The 21,550-nt window shown below is 39.2% G+C and overlaps 1 protein-coding gene across 1 annotated transcript in view; it reads right to left on the minus strand.

The window, feature by feature from the left end:
- Positions 1–267: 267 nt before the first annotated feature.
- The window catches only part of LOC121869874, a 105,056-nt gene continuing 83,773 nt past the window's right edge, over positions 268–21,550 (minus strand). The window contains exons 6-7 of the mRNA XM_042371439.1: positions 17,243–17,491; positions 268–423 (exon numbers count right to left, since the gene is read on the minus strand). Of these exons, the coding sequence (XP_042227373.1) occupies positions 268–423; positions 17,243–17,491 (405 nt within the window). The remainder of the gene's footprint in view (positions 424–17,242; positions 17,492–21,550) is intronic.

The raw sequence follows: 21,550 nt of genomic DNA on the forward strand, positions 1-21,550 counted from the left end.
ATTAAACAAATATCCAATACAAAGTATTTCGTCCTGCCTGGAGATTTAAAATATGCTGCGAAAATTAAGATCGGTGAGGAACATCACTCGAGGTTACCAAAATACAGTAAACGTAGAGGAACGTCCCCCGGGGTTTAGGGGTTAAATTCCTTCAATCCTGATTTCATCCTCAATAGCTTCATATCTTTTTCCTTTTTTATATAACCCACATCATCTATCAACAGTCCAACAGTCATTTCTATTTCCAAAACCACAACTACATTCACATTAGCATCTGAGTTGCACAATACGAACACATAACAATGGTGGACCCCGACTGTACTCACCTTCCACATCTAGAGACTGAGCTACACGAACATTTCCCTGTGGCTTCATTCTTGGTACTGCAACAGAAGATGACAGCCTCATGTTACGCATCCCTCCCTGTAGGACAACATTAAAATCATTTACAGTTGTGCTTTTACCTTTAACAACCAATAATACTACAAGTGTGAAAATTAAAGAGACAAAATGTAGAGGAAGCATTTATACAGAGATGAGTGAAAACAGAGAGTGTGAGGGTTAGTGTCGGAGGGTTGCTGGTTATCATTAAAGGCTATTCTGTTAACCCATTCACTACTGGATGACACTTTTAATAATATATTTGGCTAACACAAGACGATTTTATTGAGCACAGAGAGACCCCTCATACCCGAGGGGTTAAGAGTAGCTGAAAAAATGTGTTGTCTAATGGTAGACCCTGCTGCCATATGGCATCACAAAAATTGTGACCCAGTCCCAGGTTGCTCATCTGACTTTCTGCCTCATTTACACACAATTGCAGGGTCTCAATTGTTTCTCATACTTTGACAACACAACATGCAGTCAGTTCTGCTATAACGCGTGTTTTGTCAACGCGAATTGGTTGTAACGCGATTGATGAATAGAAGAACGATATTTGTAAAACGCGAACTCGTGTTGGCTGTAATGTGATTCCACTTGAATGTTTTAAGTGTACTGTCGCTTGGCGCGGGGTTATGCAGTGTTTACAGTTCACGTTCGACATCACATGTTCAATTGATTCACGTGTTTTGTTTGTGAAGTGTTATTTGATAGGGACTCTATAAATTTCATCCATTTTTTTGCAAAATTAGCTGTTCCCATCAATATTGTATGAAAAAAATAAATACAAATAATGTTTTGCAGTGCGGACATATAGCGTTTTACACGTGCTCCAGGCTTTAAGGCTGCGAAGGACCGCATGACAGTGTTGTTGGGTGCAAATGCTAGTGGAGACCTAAAGCTTAAGCCTGTGCTGGTGTATCAATCTGCCAACCCGTGAGCTTTAAAGGGTTACATAAAGTCTACTCTAGGTGTTTGCTTAAGGTCAAGCAAAAAAGGTTGGATGACGGGACAAATTTTTTCTGACCTTGTGGATGTTTTTTAAAATATTTTTAAAAGTTATTGCAAGAAGAATAATATGGATTTTAAGATTCTCCTCATTTTAGATAATGCGCCAAGCTGCCCTCCCACCATTGCTGAGCTTTCTGACAATATCAAAGTGCTCTTTCTACCTCCATATACAACATCTCTCCTTCAACCAATGGACCAAGGAGTAATAGCAGCATTAAAAGCCTATTATTTGAGGCGTACATTTCAGAAACTTATTGCAGCTACTGAGGAAGGAAATGATAAGGCCAGTGTCCTTCAGTTTTGGAAAAGTTTCAACATCAAGCATGCAATTGACATCATTGTGGAGGCCTGGAGTGATGTAAGTAAGGACTGTTTGAGTGGAGTTTGGCAGAAGCTTCTCCCAGAATTCATTCATGATGCATCAGAGGAGCTCCCCCCCCCCAAAAAAAAAATTGTTTCTCTTGCAAAGCAAGTTGGCTTTGCTGAAGTGGAAAGTGCTGATGTTGAGGAACTGCTCGAGTCCCACTGTGAAGACCTCTCTACAGCTGATCTACAACAACTTGTTGCTGCTGGGGAAATTGAAGATGAAGAAGATGATGAAGTCCAGGATGCAAAACCACGCAAGCTTCCCACTTCTGTTTTATCTTCTATCCTGAGGGAAGTTGATAAGCAGTTGCAGCTCTTGGAAGACAATGACTACAATGCAGAAAGGAGCAGGATTGCAGTTCGTGGTGTTAAATCTTTTTTGGCACCTTATGAACAGCTTCTTTGTGAAAGAAGAAAGACGGCAAAACAACAAACATTAGACGTCTTTTTTAAGTCAACCCCCAAGAAGCAGACTGAAGACACTGAACCACAGCCATCCACTTCTGGAATTAGACGTTTTTTTCGTCCTTCCCATGCAACCAAAACTGCACCTGATGATGATGACACTGCATGACTCCTCAACCTCAACATTAACCTTCTCCCCCATCAAGTTATATTCATATTTTTTCAAGGTAAAGTGTTACATTTACTGTATGATTTCATTATTAGATATGAATGTAACATTTATTTAGACTGTGCTATCCTTTGTGTTAGGCTAACTACTAATTATTTTTTATTTCGAGTAATCTGCACCTAACCCTATTTTCTCCATAAGCCCTGTTATTTCCATTGCGCGAATTTCTACAATGCGAGGTTTTAAAAGAACACAACTATCGCGTTATAGCAGAACTGACTGTGCATATATCGTTTCTCACTATTGATCTTTTTTCATTTTGCATTTCATTGTGGTTCTTTACTATTATTATAATCATAATTATCAGTGGTGCTGTTATTATTATTGACAATTATTTTATTTTTACTTTTTTATTTTTTATTATAAATTTTATTTACTATGATTTAATTATTATAATAATTATTATTATTACTATTATTATCATTATTATTATTATTATTATTATCATCCTTATTACATTTTTGCCCCCCAGGCCCCATGTGGGTCAGTGACCAGTGCCCGGGTGGGCTAATCCTGCAAAAAAAAAGAAACAAGAAAAAAGCAAGGTATGCAGTAACATAGTGGCAAAATATTGCAGAAAAGAAGATTGTTTAAGGCAGAGAACATGTGTGGTTGGTTGATTGTTTGAATGATTGAAAGATTGATTGATAAATTGACTGATTGGGTAAAATATCTAGCGTCACGGCCTGTGGCCATTTGAAGTCGAAAATGAAACTTATAATTTAGAACTACGATATAAATAAAATAAAATCTCATTAAGTTTAAATATCAAAACTAAAATAATATAAAATCCTGTATTTATTTAAAATTACAAGTGTGTGTGTAACCTTATTGCAATTAAATTTAAAAAGTCCACCATTAGGTACTGAACCTTTCTCACTGAGCACCTTTGAGATGGAGAAAGATCCATCCTTCTACTGGCACTCGGAGGGAGAAGTGTGGGAGGGAGGGAGGGAGAAGTGTGGGAGGGAGGGAGGTGTGGGAGGGAGGAGGGAGAGCAGTGTGGGGAGGGAGGGGAGCAGTGTGGGGAGGAGAGAGCAGTGTGGGAGGGAGGGAGGAAGGGAGCAGTGTGGGAACAGGGGGAGGAAGGGGAGCAGTGAGGGAGGGAGGGAGGGAGCAGTGAGGGGAGGGAGGGAGGGAGGGAGCAGGAGGGAGGGAGGAGGGAGGGAGTGAGGGATGGAGGGAGGGAGAAGTGAGGAGGAGGAGGGAAGGGAGGGAGGGAGGGAGGGAGAGTGGGAGGAGGGAGGGGAGGGAGGGTGAGGGAGAGGAAGGGAGCAGTGTGGGAGGGAGGGAGAGAGTGGGGAGGGAGGGAGGGAGGGAGCAGTGTGGGGAGGGAGGGAGGAAGGAGCAGTGGGAGGAGGGGGAGGGAGGGAGAGAGGAGAGGAGGGAGGGAGGGGTGGGGAGGGAGGGGAGGGAGAGAGGGGAGGGAGGGAGGAGTGTGGGGAGGGAGGAGGGGGAGTGGGGGTGGGAGGGAGAGAAGTGAGAGGGGGGGGGGAGGGAAGGTGAGGGGAGGGGAGGAGGGAGGGGTGTGGGAGGGAGGGAGGGAGAGTGTGGGAGGGGAGGGGGGAGGGAGGGAGGAGAGGAGGGAGGGGAGAGGGAGTGGAGGGAGGGAGGGAAGGGAGGAGGGGGAGGGGGAGGAGAGGGAGGTGGAGGGAGGGAGGGAGGGAGGGGTGTGGGGAGGGAGGGAGGGAGAAGTGTGGGAGGGGAGGGGGGAGGAGGGAGGGAGGGAGGGAGAAGGAAGGAGGGAGGGAGGGAGGGAGGGGGGAGGGAGGGGAGGGAGAGGAGGGAGGTGAGGGAGGAGAGAAGGGAGGAGGGAGGAGGAAGGGGTGGGAGGGAGGCAGGGGAGGAGGAGGGAGGGAGGAGGAGGCAGTGTGGGGAGGAGGAGGAGAGGAAGGGGCAGTGTGGGAGGGGAGGGGGAGAGCAGTGGAGACGAAGTGGGAGGAAGGGAGCAGTGAGGGGAGGGGGAGGGAGGAGGGAGGGAGGAGGGGGGGAGGGAGGGAGGGGAGGGAGGAGGGGAAGTGAGGGAGGGAGGGAGGGAGGGAGGGAGTGAGGGAGGAGGAGGAGAGTGGGAGGGAGGGAGGGAGGGAGTGAGGGAGGGAGGAGAATGTGGGGAGGGAGGAAGGGAGCAGCAGGGAGGGAGGGAGGAGCAGTTTGGGAGGGGGAAGAAAGGGGGAGGGAGGAGGGAGAGTGGGAGGAGGGAGAAAGAGGAGGATGGGGAAGGAGGAGGGAGGGGGAGGTGAAAGGGGAGGGAGAATGGGAGGGAGGAGAAGAGCAGAGTGGGAGGGAAGGGGAGAGGAGTGTGGAGGGCAGGGAGGGAGGGAGGAGGGAAGAGTGTGGAGGAGGGAAGGAGGAGTGTGGAGGGAGAAGGAGTGGGAGGGAGGGAGAGAAATTGGGAGGGAGGGAGAAAGAAGCTTGGGGAGGGAGGAAGAAGAGGTGGGGAAGGGAGGAAGGGAAGGAGTGGAAGAATGGGAGGAGGAAGAAGAGTGGAGGGAAGAAGAAGAGTGTGGAGGGAGGAAGAAGAGTGTGGGAGGGGAGGAAGAAGAGGTGAGAGTGAGGAGAGGGGAGGAAGAAGAGGGAGGAAGAAGAAGAGGGAGGGAGGAAGGGAGGAAGATAGAAGAGTGGGAGGGAGGAAGAAGAGTGGGAGGGAGGAAGATAGAAGAGTGGGAGGGAGGAAGATAGAAGAGTGGGAGGGAGGAAGAAGAGTGGGAGGGAGGAAGACTCAACATTTTTATTACATTTGTTTCTGATTGTATACAGTATAGTCTGGATTTACGCGGTTTTTGTTTACGTGTTTGGTCATTTATGCGGCACCTTGCCAGAATGAAATGTTTTAATTAGGCGGTAAATTTCATCATTTACGCGGGTGAAGTATAATTTGTTTATTTACTGAAGATATATATGTTTTTAGCTCATAAAATATATAATTTACATTGCTGGAATCCTTACAAGATGGTGATCATTTTAAATATAAACATCCTAAAATTTGCATTAGACATACAAATTTTAGATGTAATTTAAGATAATGATGAAAATGAGCAAAAATTTATCTTTTGTGCAAAATATATGAAGTCTACATTCAAAATATTCCTGGTCTTGCAAGGAATCCAGCAATGTCAATTATATTATCCTAACTTTAGTCTAAGGTATTATTTATTACTAAAAATGTAAATATACTGTTTTTCCCCAAACGTTTCCCTGGTAGGGAGGGAAGGGGAAGGAGGGACCCAGCGAGCCTGGGAAGAGGGAGTGGGGCGGGAGTTGAGTATTAACCTGGCGACTGTATTTCTCTTAAATATTAATTGTGTATGCATACCATCATAAAATTAAGATGTTATTTTTACTACAACATACATATTGTGTCTGCAAAAGTGTAGTTTGGGGGTCGGCCCAGTCTCTATTTCAATTAATCCCATATGTTCTGTTATTTCGTTTACACGTTTCTCGCTTTACGCGAACCTCCTGTGGTTCAATTGACTGCGTAAATAAAGACTATACTGTATACGTATTGTATTGTATATATATATATATATATGTGTCTACACACACACACAGAAGGGTCAAGACGTACCTGGTGCTCCTCTGAGAGCAGCCAGGTCAACTGTTTTGTTGGCCCATACCAACTCCTTCCCCTGAACCCCTCCTCCCCACCGGAATATCAACAAGTTCTCGCCAGAAGTTACAATTTTATTTAGGAAAGAAATGGAACCAGTGTTGAACTAAGGTGAACAGTGCTTAAGTCAGTGAGAACAATTCAACAGTAACAGCCGAGTCATACCCAAGTTAACCTTAACACAGTGAACAGGTACCCAGTGATAACTGCCCGTGAGACCCAACAACAACCAGCGATGTGTTAATCAGTCTATGATAGGAAGGCCTTGGACCACACCTCACTCATATAACACCATCTGTGAGGGAATTACTACACCACGTGAGGTCCCTCATAACACCATCTGTGAGGGAATTACTACACCACGTGAGGTCCCTCATAACACCATCTGTGAGGGAATTACTACACCACATGAGTTCCCTCATAACACCATCTGTGAGGGAATTACTACACCACATGAGGTCCCTCATCACACCATCTGTGAGGGAATTACTACACCACGTGAGTTCCCTCATAACACTATCTGTGAGGAAATTACTACACCACGTCAGGTCCCTCATAACACCATCTGTGAGGAATTGACACACCACGTCAGGTCCCTATTACATATCATACGGAGGTCTCCCTCACACCATCTGTGAGGGAATTACTACACCACGTGAGGTCCCTCATACACCATCTGTGAGGGAATTACTACACCACGTGAGGTCCCTCATAACACCATCTGTGAGGGAATTACTACACCACGCCAGGTCCCTCATAACACCATCTGTGTGGGAATTACTACACCACGCCAGGTCCCTATAACACCATCTGTGAGGGAATTACTACACCACGGAGGTCCCTCACGTCTGTGAGGTCACCTCAGGTCATCACCATCTGTGAGGGAATTACTACACCACATGAGGTCCCTCATCACACCATCTGTGAGGGAATTACTACACCACGTGAGTTCCCTCATAACACTATCTGTGAGGGAATTACTACACCATGTCAGGTCCCTCATAACACCATCTGTGAGGGAACTACTACACCACGTGAGGTCCCTCATCACACCATCTGTGAGGGAATTACTACACCACGTGAGGTCCCTCATCACACCATCTGTGAGGGAATTACTACACCATGTGAGTTCCCTCATAACACTACCTGTGAGGGAATTACTACACCACGTGAGGTCCCTCCTAACACCATCTGGGAGGGAGTTACTACACTACGTGTTTGCTGTTCAACACCAACATTAATCTGTATGTTCACTGTATGTTCCTTTACCTTCCTCTAATGAAGGCTTTTGTTAAGCAACCAATGTATGTAATAAGTCATTTATGTTCAATGTATATTTTCAGCCTTCAGTCTGCAGAACTTTTTCAATGAACTGTTAATTACAGTTGTACCCCACTTAAAGCGGTCAATAGAACCCAGAGGGTCCCGTGTTAAGTGAAATCCACGTTAAGTGAACAACAGAACATATGGGATTAATTCCAATAGAAACCGGCCCGACCCCCAAACTCCACTTTTTGAAGACACATAACTATGTTGTAGTAAAAATAACATCTTAATTTTATGATGGTACATGCACACAATTAATACTTAAGAGAAATAGAGAAATACAGTCGCCAAGTTAATGTCCATTCAAATAATGGACTCAACTCCCTCCCCCTCTCACACTACACTGCCGGCTCTTCCCTCTCTGAGAAATTTTTGGGGAAAAACCACTAAATTTTAATAAATAATACCTCAAACTAAAGTTAGGATAATACAATTGACATTGCTGGATTCCTTGTAAGACCAGGAATATTTTGAATATAAATGTCATATATTTTGCACAAAAGATAACATAGTTACCCAGAGTAAAAAATTTTTCTAAAATTTGTATGTCTAATGCAAAATATATGATGTTTATATTCAAAATGATCATCAAATTATAAGAATTCCAGCAATGTAAATTATATTCTGACCTGGTAATTTGTATGAATTTTATGAGCTAAAACAAATATCTCCAGTTAATAAAAAAAAAAAATATTCTTCACAGGGTAACAGATGGTCGGTCGGCCCCTCCCTCCCCCCCACCCCCCACCAACCGTCCCAAGGAGATGTGTGGGAAAACCAGAATACTTAACTTTTTTGTAATAAATAATACCTCAAACTAAAGTTAGGATAATATAATTGACATTGCTGGATTCCTTGTAAGACCAGGAATATTTTGAATATAAATGTCATATATTTTGCACAAAAGATAACATAGTTACTTAGAGAAAATTTTTTTTCTAAAATTTGTATGTCTAATGCAAAATATATGATGTTTATATTCAAAATGATCACCAAATTATAAGAATTCCAGCAATGTAAATTATATTCTGGCCGGGTAATTTGTATGAATTTTATGAGCTAAAACAGGCAGTCAGGCAGGGTGGGGCAAATCTAAAAATAGCGTCTCGAGCCGGACACTCACCGCGTATACTGTATGTGGAAAAAATCCGCGTATATGTGGAAAAAATCCGTGTTAAGTGAAAGTTCAGCTCTGGCGAGGCACCGCGTATATGATAAAACGCGTTAAGTGAAACCGCGTTAGGCGGGGTAATACTGTATTATTATTATTATTATTATTATTATTATTATTATTATTATTATTATTATTATTATACAGTATACAATACAGGTAAAGTAAATTACTGTCTCTAGAATGAATGGCTCCCTGTCCCGGCCGTGAAAATGCCTGCAACCTTAAAACTACCCTTAGACATTCTTGGGTACATCCAGAGCGTCATCCGCGAATAATCGAGGTCCGCGAATTTAAAATCTGCAAATTTGAAGGGCATGCTGTATATGTTTTCAGCTAATTACCACTATCATTAGTGCAATACATTATATTAAATTTGTATTAAAAAAAAATCTTATCCAAAGCTACTAAAGAATTCATGGAAAAATATACAATACCCCGCTTTACGCTGTTTTTTTTTACGCGTTTCTACATTTAAACGTACCCTGCCAGAACCGGAATTCCCACTTTACGCGGTGCATCTACTCATATAAGCGGGTGAAGTAAAATTTTTTTATTTAGCTCATAAAATTCATACAAATTACCCAGCCAGAATATAATTTACATTGCTGGATTTCTTACAATTTGATGATCATTTTGAATATAAACATCATAGATTTTGCATTAGACATACAAATTTTAGATCTAATGCAAGTATTTTGTTTACTCAGAGCAAATATGTTATCTTTTGTGCAAAATATATGACGTGTATATTCAAAATATTCCTGGTCTTGCAAGGAATCCAGCAATGTCAATTATATTATCCTAACTTTAGCCTGAGGTATTATTTATTACTAAAAATATAAATACACTGTATACTGTTTTAACCCAAACATTTATCTGGTAGGGAGGGAAGGTGGGGGTGAGTGGTAGGGAGGGAGGGAGGGACCCAGGGAGCAGGTGGGAAGAGGGGGGGAGCCAGAGGTGGGGTATTTTGATTGACAGATAGTGTTTTGGTAAGTACAGATAGACCCCCGACTTACGACGGGGTTAGGGACCCAAATCCAGGTCGTAAATCCGACATGGTCGTAAGTCCGACATAGATAAAAATTTTTTTTTTTTTTTTTTTTTAATAAAAAATCTACAATGAAATACAGTACAGTAAAAGTAATGAATAATGAGGAATGGATACAGTACAGTACTCCCTCTTTATCGACAGGGGTTACGTTCTGTAAACGGCCGTCGATAAAGAAACCGTTGATACCGTGATGGTTACGTAATTTTTCTAACTATTATTAGCATATGTTGAATAAATGTACCTTTAAGCATTAATGCGTTTCCTTTACACATAACCTTAAATAATAGCGTATAAATAATAATATAATAAGTGGACAAAAATACTAGCAAACTTACGATTTCATTTATTGAAGTGAACATCGGTCCTTACAGTAAACAAAACAGTGTACAGTACAGTAAAAGTCCAAAAATCCGGACCACCAGAGAATCCGGACTTTTGGAAAACTAATTTTTTTTTTTTTTTTTTAGCGGGCTTTTGTGTGTATGTGCGCATGCGTGAGCGCCACAGCTGCACAGCGACAACAAGCGACCACGTGGTCTCCACTTTAAAACGAGCAATCAAACTGTGACAACATACCGTATATACTCATCTATAAACCCCCCCTCGTTTATCTGTCGACCCTGATTTTTTGACCAAGAAATCGTTAATTTATGATATTCCTCGTTTATAGTTCGACCCACGTTTTTGAGGGTAAGCGAACAACAAAACCTTCAGTAAAAACGCTCTACGTCCTATAAACTGAAACACGAGTGCCCAAGGCAAATTATTTACCATTTATTATTACAACACTTTACACTGAAATGCGGGTAGTTTCAACAAAAATATTGTATATTTCCATTCAAGTATTTATTCAAGTCAATTAGGAGGGAATATTATTGTAATACAACAGTTTTTTAACTAAACCATTCGAAAAGCGATTACGGTAACATCTTTTGAACGAAAGAAAGTGAGTCATTGTTTTCGTCACGATTTGATCCCACTTTCCACTTTAATACGTACGTCATTTCAACAAAAATATTACATTTCCGTGAATGTATTATATCAAGCACAGTATGAATAGAATATCATTGTAATATAACAGAATTTTAACCGAAAACTATTAAAAAAACGAGTAACATCTCAAGAACATCGGAAGCTTAGGTAAAGTCTTTTGTTTCCGTCATGTATTTTATCCTATTTTACATTGAAATACATCACGTTTCAGCAAAACTACTATTTATTTCCGAGAATATATTCATTCAGGCGCAGTTTAGGTAAAATATACGTGTGATGTAATAATTTTTTAACTGAAAACGATTCGAAAAACACGTACCCTCTAGCCCTGTTCAAGGAGAGGACTGGGAGAAGCTGTTTGGTGCTGCAGACGATGACAAGGAAAATGATTTTGATGGATTTTAATGAAAATATTCAGAAATATGGTATCGTAATATTAGGATATTATTGTAATACAATACAACAGTTTTTTAACTAAACCATTCGAAAAGTGATTACGGTAACATCTTTTGAACGAAAGAAAGCGCAAGTCATTGTTTTCGTCACGATTTGATCCCACTTTCCACTGTAATACGTACGTCATTTTAGCAAAAATATTACATTTCCGTGAATGTATTATATCAAGCACAGTTCAAATAAAGCCAAAATAAAAATCCGGCTAAATAATCCGTCGAGGGAGTACTGTACAGTGAAAGTAATAAATAATAAGGAATGGATACAGTGTGACTGAGCAGTTACCTTTAATGTAATCAGCTGAATGCACATAGGGCCCCCATAATTTTCTAATTATACATGGAGACTACATTAACTGGAAACGTTTCGGTATAGAAAATGCGTGTCATTTGGGGGGGGGGGGGAATTAATAGAAAAAAATTAATAAAAAATCTGCGGAGGTCGTAAGTCCCGACGGTCGTAAGTCAGGGTCTAGCTGTATATTTTTTTTATTTATTGAAGACATTTGTTTTAGCTCATAAAATTCATACAAATTACCCGGCTGTTATGTATATATATGTATGTTTATATGCTGCCTTTATTGATTATATATACATTATATATTATGTTACTTCTTACCAAAGTCAGAAAGTGTTTAGGCTTGTGTAAACACGAAATGTGTTAGGCACGTTGTAACCAAGAACAGAGAATAAACGCCCCAGCTAGACCGACCATGTGAGTTGTCATTCTCCCATTAAATAATGCAAGATACTACACTGGCGACGAGGATGGGATTCACAAAGTGTTGGTGAAGTCCTCGAAGAGAGGATAGTGACCACTGAAGGGAAGGCTACTCTGAACCTGGAGAATTTAAGTAAAGAGAGCAACCATGGCTAGCGTCAGTGGATACATCGGACGAGTGGGGGAGTATGATGCAGACAAGGAAGATTTCACATCATATTGTGAGAGAATGGACTTCTTCTTTTTGGCAAATGAATTAATGGACGACGGTGGTGATGCTCAGAAGAAGAATGCCCTTCAAGAGAAAAGGAAAGCAATCTTTTTGACAGAGGTAGGAGCTAATGTTTATTCTACTCTGGTCAATCTGCTTGCTCCAGACAAACCCAAAGACTCCTCACTGATTCAGATTACCAAGATTCTGAAGCAACATTTTGATCCTGCTCCACTTGAGATCGCTGAAAGTTACAAATTTGGCACAAGAGATAGAGGTAAAGATGAATCAGTAAGTAATTATATAGTAGCTTTGAAGAATTACCCATTCACTGTAACTTTGGACAGTTCTTGAACCGAGCTCTAAGAGACAGGTTTGTGATAGGCCTGAATTATGAAAAAATACAGAATAAGTTAATGAACACCACTAACTTAACTTTTGAAAGTGCATGTCAGATAGCTACGAGTATGGAATTGGCCGAGAAAAACATTAGAGAATTTGTTCCCAATGCTGGTAGTGAAACAGTTGGCAGTAGTGGCTCAGTGTGTAAAGTAACTGTAGCTAAAAGGAATACGTATACCACAAAACAAGGAACAAATGCTGATTTAAAATGTAAGAGGTGCCGAGGGAAACATGAAAGCTTTCAGTGTAAGTTCAAGAATTCAAAATGTTACAATTGTCAACGTATTGGACATATTGCTCCTGCCTGTAGAAGTGATAAAGGTAGAGTATATGCCATTGAAGGTGGAGAGAAGGAAATGAAAAACAGTATTCATGAGTGTGTTAGTAATTTTGGATTTGATAATGATGAGAGTGCCCATGTGTTTACTATTTACACCAGTCGTGAAGAGAAAGTTAAACATAGGTATAATGTGGACTTGTGCATTAATGACACACCTGTAACCATGGAAGTGGATACTGCAGCTGATTTCTCCATAATGAGTAAAGATATGTATGAGAAACTATTTGCGCATGTGCCTTTAGAAGACTCAGGTGTCAAGTTGAGAACTTATACTGGAGAGATTTGGAACACGGAAGGTAAATTAGAGTGTGAGGTAAAGTACAAAAATCAGAATTTAAAGTTGCCATTAATTATAGCTAGTTATGTGAATAGCTCAACTTTGTTAGGTAAGAACTGGTTGTGTGAACTTGAGATGGACTGGAAGGAGATATTTAGTGTTAGAATGTGTAACAGTATTCCAGGTCTTGAGAAATTGCTTGAAAAATACAAGATTTTATTTGTAAAGGGACAGGATGGTATAAAGGGTTATGAAGCTCATATCACCATTGACAAAGATGTTACACCCATATATGCTAAGTCCAGACCTGTTCCTTATGCATTGAAAGGTGAGGTTGAGAAAGAATTAGACAGACTTGTGAGTGAGGGAATTATTGTGAAAACTACCAAGAGCAATTGGGCTGCTCCAATAGTAATTGTACCTAAAGCTGATAAATCAGTTAGACTATGTGGTGATTATAAAGTTACCATTAATCAAGCTGTTGAGGATGAGCTATATCCCTTACCCACATCTCAAGATTTGTTTGCTGCACTAACAGGTGGAACCATTTTCACTAAGTTAGACTTGTCCCAAGCATATGCTCAGGTCTGTGTTGATACTGAAAGTCAACAGTACCTTACTATCAACACTCATAAAGGATTGTATAAGTTCAAAAGGTTGCCTTATGGTGTTAAAAGTGCACCAAAGTTATTCAGTGCATCATGGACAAAATTCGTGTGGGTCTTCCCAATGTGTTATGTTTTCAGGATGATGTCCTTATTGTTGACAGCGACATCCAAAATCATGTCAAAACCCTTGCCACAGTATTCAAAAGACTGTTGGCACACAATGTCAGGCTCAACAAGAGCAAATGTTCATTCCTAGCTAAAGAAGTAACTTATCTTGGCTACAAAGTGAATGCAGAAGGGCTGAGACCTGTAGCAGATAAAGTAGGAGCCATAGTAAATTTACCTGCTCCAAAAAATGTCAGTGAATTGAAAGCCTTCCTGGGTATGATACATTATTATTCAAGGTTCTTGAGTTGACTTTCATCAGTTTTAGCCCCTCTGCATGAACTATTAAAGAAAGGGATACCATGGAAATGGAACAGTGCAACTCAGAAGTCATTTGAAGATTGTAAAGCTGCTCTGTCTAGTACTGATGTTTTGATACCAGTAGAACACTAAAGCTTGCTTGTGATGCATCGGGCTATGGATGAGGTGCTGTCATAAGTCACATAATGGATAACGGTGAAGAAAGACCCATTGCATATGCCTCGAGAACTCTTACCCAAAGCGAGAAAAATTATGCACAAATAGAGAAATAGGCTTTGTCTATCATATTTGGAGTAAAGAAATTTCACCAGTATCTATATGGGAGGAATTTTGTTTTAATAACTGATCACAAGCCTCTCTTGGCAATTTTGGGTCCTAAATCACCTGTTCCTACACTTGCTGCAGCAAGAATGCAGAGATGGGCTTTGATATTGTCGGCATATGACTATGAGATACAGTACAGACGTTCAGATGATCATTCCAATGCAGATGCTTTGTCAAGGTTGTCATGTAGTGGATCAAATGATGGAGTAGAGCCTAAGGCTTATGCTGTAACCATGATAGCAGAAGATTTTCCAGTCACCTCCGGAATGATTGCTCATGAAACTAGGAAAGATATTGTATTAGAAAGAGTCCTGGAGTATACACCGTATCATTTAAGGAGATGTCAATTATCAGTAGAACAGGGATGTGTGTTGTGGGGTATGAGAGTGTTAATTCCACAGTGTTTTAGAGGGCAAATTTTGAATGAACTGCATTTTGAACATCCAGGTATATGTGCTATGAAAGCACTGGCCAGAAGTTTTGTGTGGTGGCCTAAACTGGATGATGAAATAGAAATGATGGTATGTGAGTGCTCTGTTTGTCAGAATGTTAGGAGTATGCCACCCAGCACACCTTTGAAAACCTGGAAATGGCCTACCCGTCCCTTTCAAAGAGTACACATTGACTTCTGTGATAAGGGAACAGACAAATTTCTTGTATTAATTGATAGTCATTCAAAGTGGATTGATGTTAAGCACATGTACAGTACTAATGCTGGTAGCACCATTGATGAATTAAGATTAATATTTGCCGAACATGGAATATCAGAAGAGGTAGTTTCTGACCATGGTCCTCCATTCCAATCATCAGAGTTTAAAAACTTCATGAGATTCATAGGTGTAAAGCATGTACTGACCCCACCCTATCATCCTGCCTCTAATGGTGCAGCTGAGAGATCAGTTAGAATTGTAAAGGAAGCACTTTCCAAGCAGGTAGTTCAAGGAACTGTAGGAAAATCAATGAAACACAGACTAGCAAATTTCTTACTCAGATACAGAACCACGCCACATAGTGTGACAGGATGTACTCCTGCAGAGTTAATGGTGAAGAGAGAGTTGAGAACAAGATTAAGTTTAGTTAAGCCAAGTCTGTTTGAAGTTGTAGAGGAAACAAGCTCAACAAAAAATGTATCATGATAAGAGTTCCAGTGAAAGAGTGTTCAAGGTAAATGATAGGGTGAGAGTTAGGAACATGGCTAAAGGTTATGGTACTGTACATGCAAAGTGGATAACTGGTGTCATTGACAAGGTATGTGGATCTAGGACATATTTAGTGAAATGTGGTAACTCTTTGAGATATGTTCATGTGGATCACATCATTCAGGCACATGACGAGATGAATGTAGCATCAGGACATGATGATAAACTTGACACAGTTTCAGATGATCATCATCATCATGATGTAAAAGATGATGTTTCCCAGCATCCACTCACTGTGTCAACTGATAGTAGTGATGATATGTCTGTCACTGATAATGCACAGAGTGCAAGTGAAACCCCTGTAAAACTTGATGGAGGGAATAGTCCTAGAAGATCAAACAGAGTTAGGAGACCTGTAATTAAATTAGACCTCTAATTATCTGAATTGTGAACAGGCCTTTCAAAACTGTTTAGTTAGGAAGTTATATTTGTTGTGTTCTATTCCCTTCTTCCCTGCCATATGTAATTCTGTAAGTTTTGTTTATTTAGGATTTGTAGCAGCCATGCTCTCTTTTGAAAGGGAGAAATAGTGTTATATATATGTATGTTTATATGCTGCCTTTATTGAATATATATATTATATATTATGTTACTTCTTACCAAAGTCAGAAAGTGTTTAGGCTTGTGTAAACACGAAATGTGTTAGGCACGTTGTAACCAAGAACAGAGAATAAACGCCCAGCCAGACCGACCATGTGACTTGTCATTCTCTCATTAAATAATGCAAGGCACTACACCGGCCAGAATATAATTTACATTGCTGAAATTCTTACAATTTGATGATCATTTTGAATATAAACATCATAGATTTTGCATTAGACATACAAATTTTAGATCTAATGTATGTATTTTGTTTACTCAGAGCAAATATGTTATCTTTTGTGCAAAATATATGACATGTATACAGTATTCAAAATATTCCTGGTCTTGCAATGAATCCAGCAATGTCAATTATATTATCCTAACTTTAGTTTGAGGTATTATTTATTACTATACCTTAAAATCTAGTGTTTTCCCGCAAACATTTCTCAGAGAGGGAGGAGCCAGGGAGTGTGAGAAGAGGGGGGGAGTTGAATCCATTATTTGAATGGACATTAACTTGGCGACTGTATTTCTCTATTTCTCTTAAATATTAATTGTGTGTATGTACCATCATAAAATTAAGATGTTATTTTTACGAGAACATAGGTATTGTGTCGGGAAAAAGTGGAGTTTGGGGGTCGGCCCGGTCTCTATTTCAATTAATCCCATATGTTATGTTCACTTTACGCGTTTCTCACTTTACACGGGCCTCCGTGGGTTCAATTGACCGCGTAAAGCGGGTTCACTGTACAATGAAAAGGAGAAACATATATCTCCATTATGCATCTAAGTTATGTCCTGTGCCAGAATGCAAGCCATTAAGCAATTCACCTACCAGGAGGGAGCCTGCATCCAGAGAAGACCCACATATTCTTGATCATGAGTGATTACTTTATTTATATTTTAATTATAAATAATTTATTTTTAATTCCTAAAACCTGCCACAGGGGGATAGGCCTAGTAATCATACAGCCACAGTGAAAAGATTAAAGGGCTAGTGGTGTGACAGGAAGATTCACTAATTCTAAAGTTATTTATAAGAAGCAAGTCAGAGGTCCTGGGAACGCGGGGTTTTCAACCCATACAAGTCTTTGATTAAACTTTAGCTTGGTTAAGGTGTGTATATAAATGTGTGTTTTTTGTTGACTTACTGTTATTCCTTGAACTGGGTTCATACTCAAAGGCTGTGAGGCCCTGTTCTGGATGCTGACCAGTGGTGGCAGCGCAACATCAGGTTCATCCTGAATTCCTTCAGTGTCATCATCAAGTTCATCTAATTCTTCCGTCTTGTCAGATTTTTCCTTCACATTGAAGAAGTCCATTCTTCTCACATTGCCACTGGCTCCATCCATCTCAAAAGTGGCTAAAGGATCATCTTCACCTTGTGATTCTAAGCTTGCCTAAAAAAATAAAAATAAAAATATATACAGTGTATATATATATATATATATATATATATATATATATATATATATATATATATATATATATATATATATATATATATATATATATATATATATATATATATATATATATATATATTACTGGACTTTAATTTCTCACTTGACTCGGGATTTATTAAAGATTATTAGATGGTAATTGCAGTGGAAGCGCCCCTTTGAGAAAAATCCCGAACCAGCACAAGAACACCTAAATTTACTAAACAAAATGAATTGTCCGTGACCCGTGGAAGGATAGCGTCTGTGACTGGGATGAATGAGACACACTGCAAAATTTAGACACTTATATTCCCTCCAACACTACAGACACAATCAAATAATGGTACACCAATATGCGCACCTCTTAACCTGAACTTAAAACACTACTCTGGGGAATAAGAGTTATACATGATATCGCAATTATTAGAAACTCAGACAATGCCTCATTAGACAACAATAAATTCAAGTATTAAGAAGTGTTGCTTGCACACCTGAAACAGGCCCTAAGGGCTTTCAATAAAATAATATCAACCACTGAGAAAATGGTATTAAAAAAATAAGAAGTTAATAACTCCGCAATGAATAGGCCTTAAGGGCACTCAACAAAATTATATCCAGCACCGAGAAAATAGTATAAAAAAATAAGAACTTATTAACTCCACCCTGAATAGGCCTTCAGGGCACTCAACAGAATTATATTACCCCAACAGATGCACACTTCCTAACCTAACTTAAACACTACTCTGGGGAACAAAGGTTATACCTGAGATCAGAATTATAAAGAAAAATTAAATGCATTAAAAGAACTAAATCACAGTATCACTCTGGTTTCAATTAGTGACACAAACATTAAAAAACAATATCATCAAAATTATTTAAGAAATATTACTACACACATCAAGATAATATCAGTAACTGAAAAAATAGTATCAACTACACCCCAAAAATATTATCACTGTTATTAAGATGATACTGCTTCATCCAACTCAACATACACCTGTAATAGATGGGGATAAAATGTTTCTCTAGGTATCCCCTAGACTCCTGGTCTCAGTGTACTCTCAGTGCGCCCATGGGCGGGAAGAGAGAACGCCAGCAGGTGACCCCTAGCCAGTAGGTAATACTTCTAGCTGACCGAAAACACGTGGTGCTGTGCACCCACGTGGGAAGAACTGATCACCCAATGCCGATGCTGGTCCCGTGTTGTTTTAGTTGTCGGGAGCACTTGTTCACTCAAGAGATCCCTTGATATCCCAGCTGGCCAGTGACAAGCCTGCACTGATCGTTCCAACTGCGACAATCGTTAATCATCAATCATCAACGGCAGTCTCAAACGGAAATCAATCTCCCGCAGTCAATCTCTCGCAGTCAAGTGGGTTCTAACGGAAACCCTGAAATGGACTCACTGTTAGCTCTTGTTAATTTTATCACTGCCCTATCTAACCCCTGTCTGAGATCGAATGAGACTTACTTGTTATACTGCAATAGCGCAACACAGGTGACTAGACCACGTGACCGTTTTTGTGGACGGACGCGCAAGGGTGTCCTGTCTATCCAATCGCTTTCACGTGACTGAGAACCAGCCAGCCTCGCGTCTCCCGAAGGCGTTAGCTTAGGCTTACGTGACATATTTTCCGCCTAACTAATAACTTTCTTGGGACACCCGTAACATTATTCAGACTGATAAACGATCTATAATAATTTCAAATTTAATAATAGTCCCTTAACTTCATGAATCGCATCATTATTAATTCGGCAAACTACATTCAATATCATATAGGCCTAGTTCCAAAAACTCTCACTGCGGTCAGGAGCACTCTCTTCCTCAGTCGACCTTGAAAACTCAGTATCGCCCATGGCGCGGCGTTTGAAATCACACTGAAATTTCTGAATATATATATATATATATATATATATATATATACTAACCCTGACTTACGACGGGATAGGACCCAAATCCAGGTCGTAAGTCTGAACATGGATTTAAAAAAAAAAAAATTTTTTTTTTTTTTTTTTTAATAAAAATCTACAATATAAAATTAAATTAATGATGAATGGATACAGTACAGTGAAAGTAATAAATAATAAGGAATAGATACAGTGTGACTGAGCACTTAACCTTTAATGTAGTCAGCTGAACATGAACCACATAATTTTCTAATTATAAAGGAACTACATTAACTGAAACGTTCTGTATATAAAAAAAAAAAAATTTTTATCTATTTTTTACTAAAAGCTAAGCCCACGTCACTGTCCACGTAGTCGTAAGTCGGTTCTAGGTATATATATAACAATATAATATATATATATATATATATATATATATATATATATATATATATATATATATATATATATATATATATATATATATATATATATATATATATATATATATACATATATACACAGAACTTAACTACTCACCCGCTACTACATACCACCATATACCATACTCACAACTGAAACATCACTTAACACGGTTTTTTCCACAAAAACAGAATCCGCTCAAGACGCTTATTTAATTTGCCCCACCCACCAACCCTGACTGCCTGTTTTAGCTCATAAAATACACAAATTACCCAACATAAAAATTTACATTGCTGGAATTCTTATAATTTGATCATTTTGAATAAAAACAATACAGATTTTGCATTAGACATACAAATTTTAGATCTAAATTTTATTCAGAGTAAATATGTTATCTTTAGAAAATATAAGACATTTATATTCAAAATATTCCTGGTCTTACAAAGAATCCAACAATATCAATTATATTATCCTAACCCTTAGTTTTAGATTATTATTACACAAAAGTTAAGTATTCTGGTTTTCCCACACATCTCCTGGGACGGTTGGTGGTAGGGAGAGGACCACCATCTGTTACAGTGAAGAATATTTTTATTTATTAACTGAAGATATTTGTTTTATCTCATAAAATTCATACAAATTACCCGTCAGAAATATAATCTACAATGCTGAAATTTATAATTTGCGATCATTTTGAATATAAACATCAATTTTGCATTAGACATACAAATTTTAGATGAAAAGTTTATTCTGAGTAAATATGTTATCTTTAGAAAAAATATGACATTTATATTCAAAATATTCCTGGTCTTACAAGGAATCCAGCAACCAATTATATTATCCTAACTTTAATCTGAGGTATTATTTAATACTAAATGTTAAAACTCTTAAGGAGGATTGGTCGGGGGTGGGGGAGGGTTGGGACTGACCATGTTGGAAGAGGGGAAGGCAAGGTGGGGTAATTTGATTGACAGATAAGGTCCTGAAGATTATTTTTTTTTTTTTTATTAACTGAAGATAAGTTTTTAGCTCATAAAATTCATACAACAAATAATCTCACAGAATATAATTTACATTGCTGGAATTCTTACAATTTGGTGATCATTTTGAATACAAACATCATAGATTTGCATTAGACATACAAATTTTAGATGTAAAGTTTATTCTGAGTAAATATGTTATCTTTGTGAAAAAATATATGACATTTGTATTCAAAATATTCCTGGTCTTACAAGGAATCCAGCAATGTCAATTATATTATCCTAACCTTTAGTTTGAGGAATTATTTATACTATACCTGGTTTTCCAAAATTTCTTCAGAGAGGGAAGAGCAGGCAGTAGTGTGAGAGGGGGGGGAGTGAGTCCATGATTTGAATGGACATTAACTTGGCGACTGTATTTCTTATTTCTCTTAAGTATTAATTGTGTGCATGTACCATCATAAAATTAAGATGTTATTTTTACTAAAAACATAGATATGCTTTTAAAATGTGGGAGTTGGGGGTCGGGCTGGTTTCTATTGAATTAATTCCCTGCCACCCGCCTGTTCGCTTCCCTCCCTCCGCTTTGGGCAAGCAAGCCCGTAAGGTAAAAGAAGTGTGTCTTTGTTATAAGATCACTGACGCCATATGACGATCAGACCTCACCACACCCACCCCCCTAGCTAACTGGTAAAAGTATTATGACCTCACCCATGAGGGAAGGAGG

This window comes from Homarus americanus, unplaced genomic scaffold (assembly GCF_018991925.1).
Source record: "Homarus americanus isolate GMGI-L3 unplaced genomic scaffold, GMGI_Hamer_2.0 scaffold14467, whole genome shotgun sequence".
Taxonomy (NCBI): Eukaryota; Metazoa; Arthropoda; class Malacostraca; order Decapoda; family Nephropidae; genus Homarus; species Homarus americanus.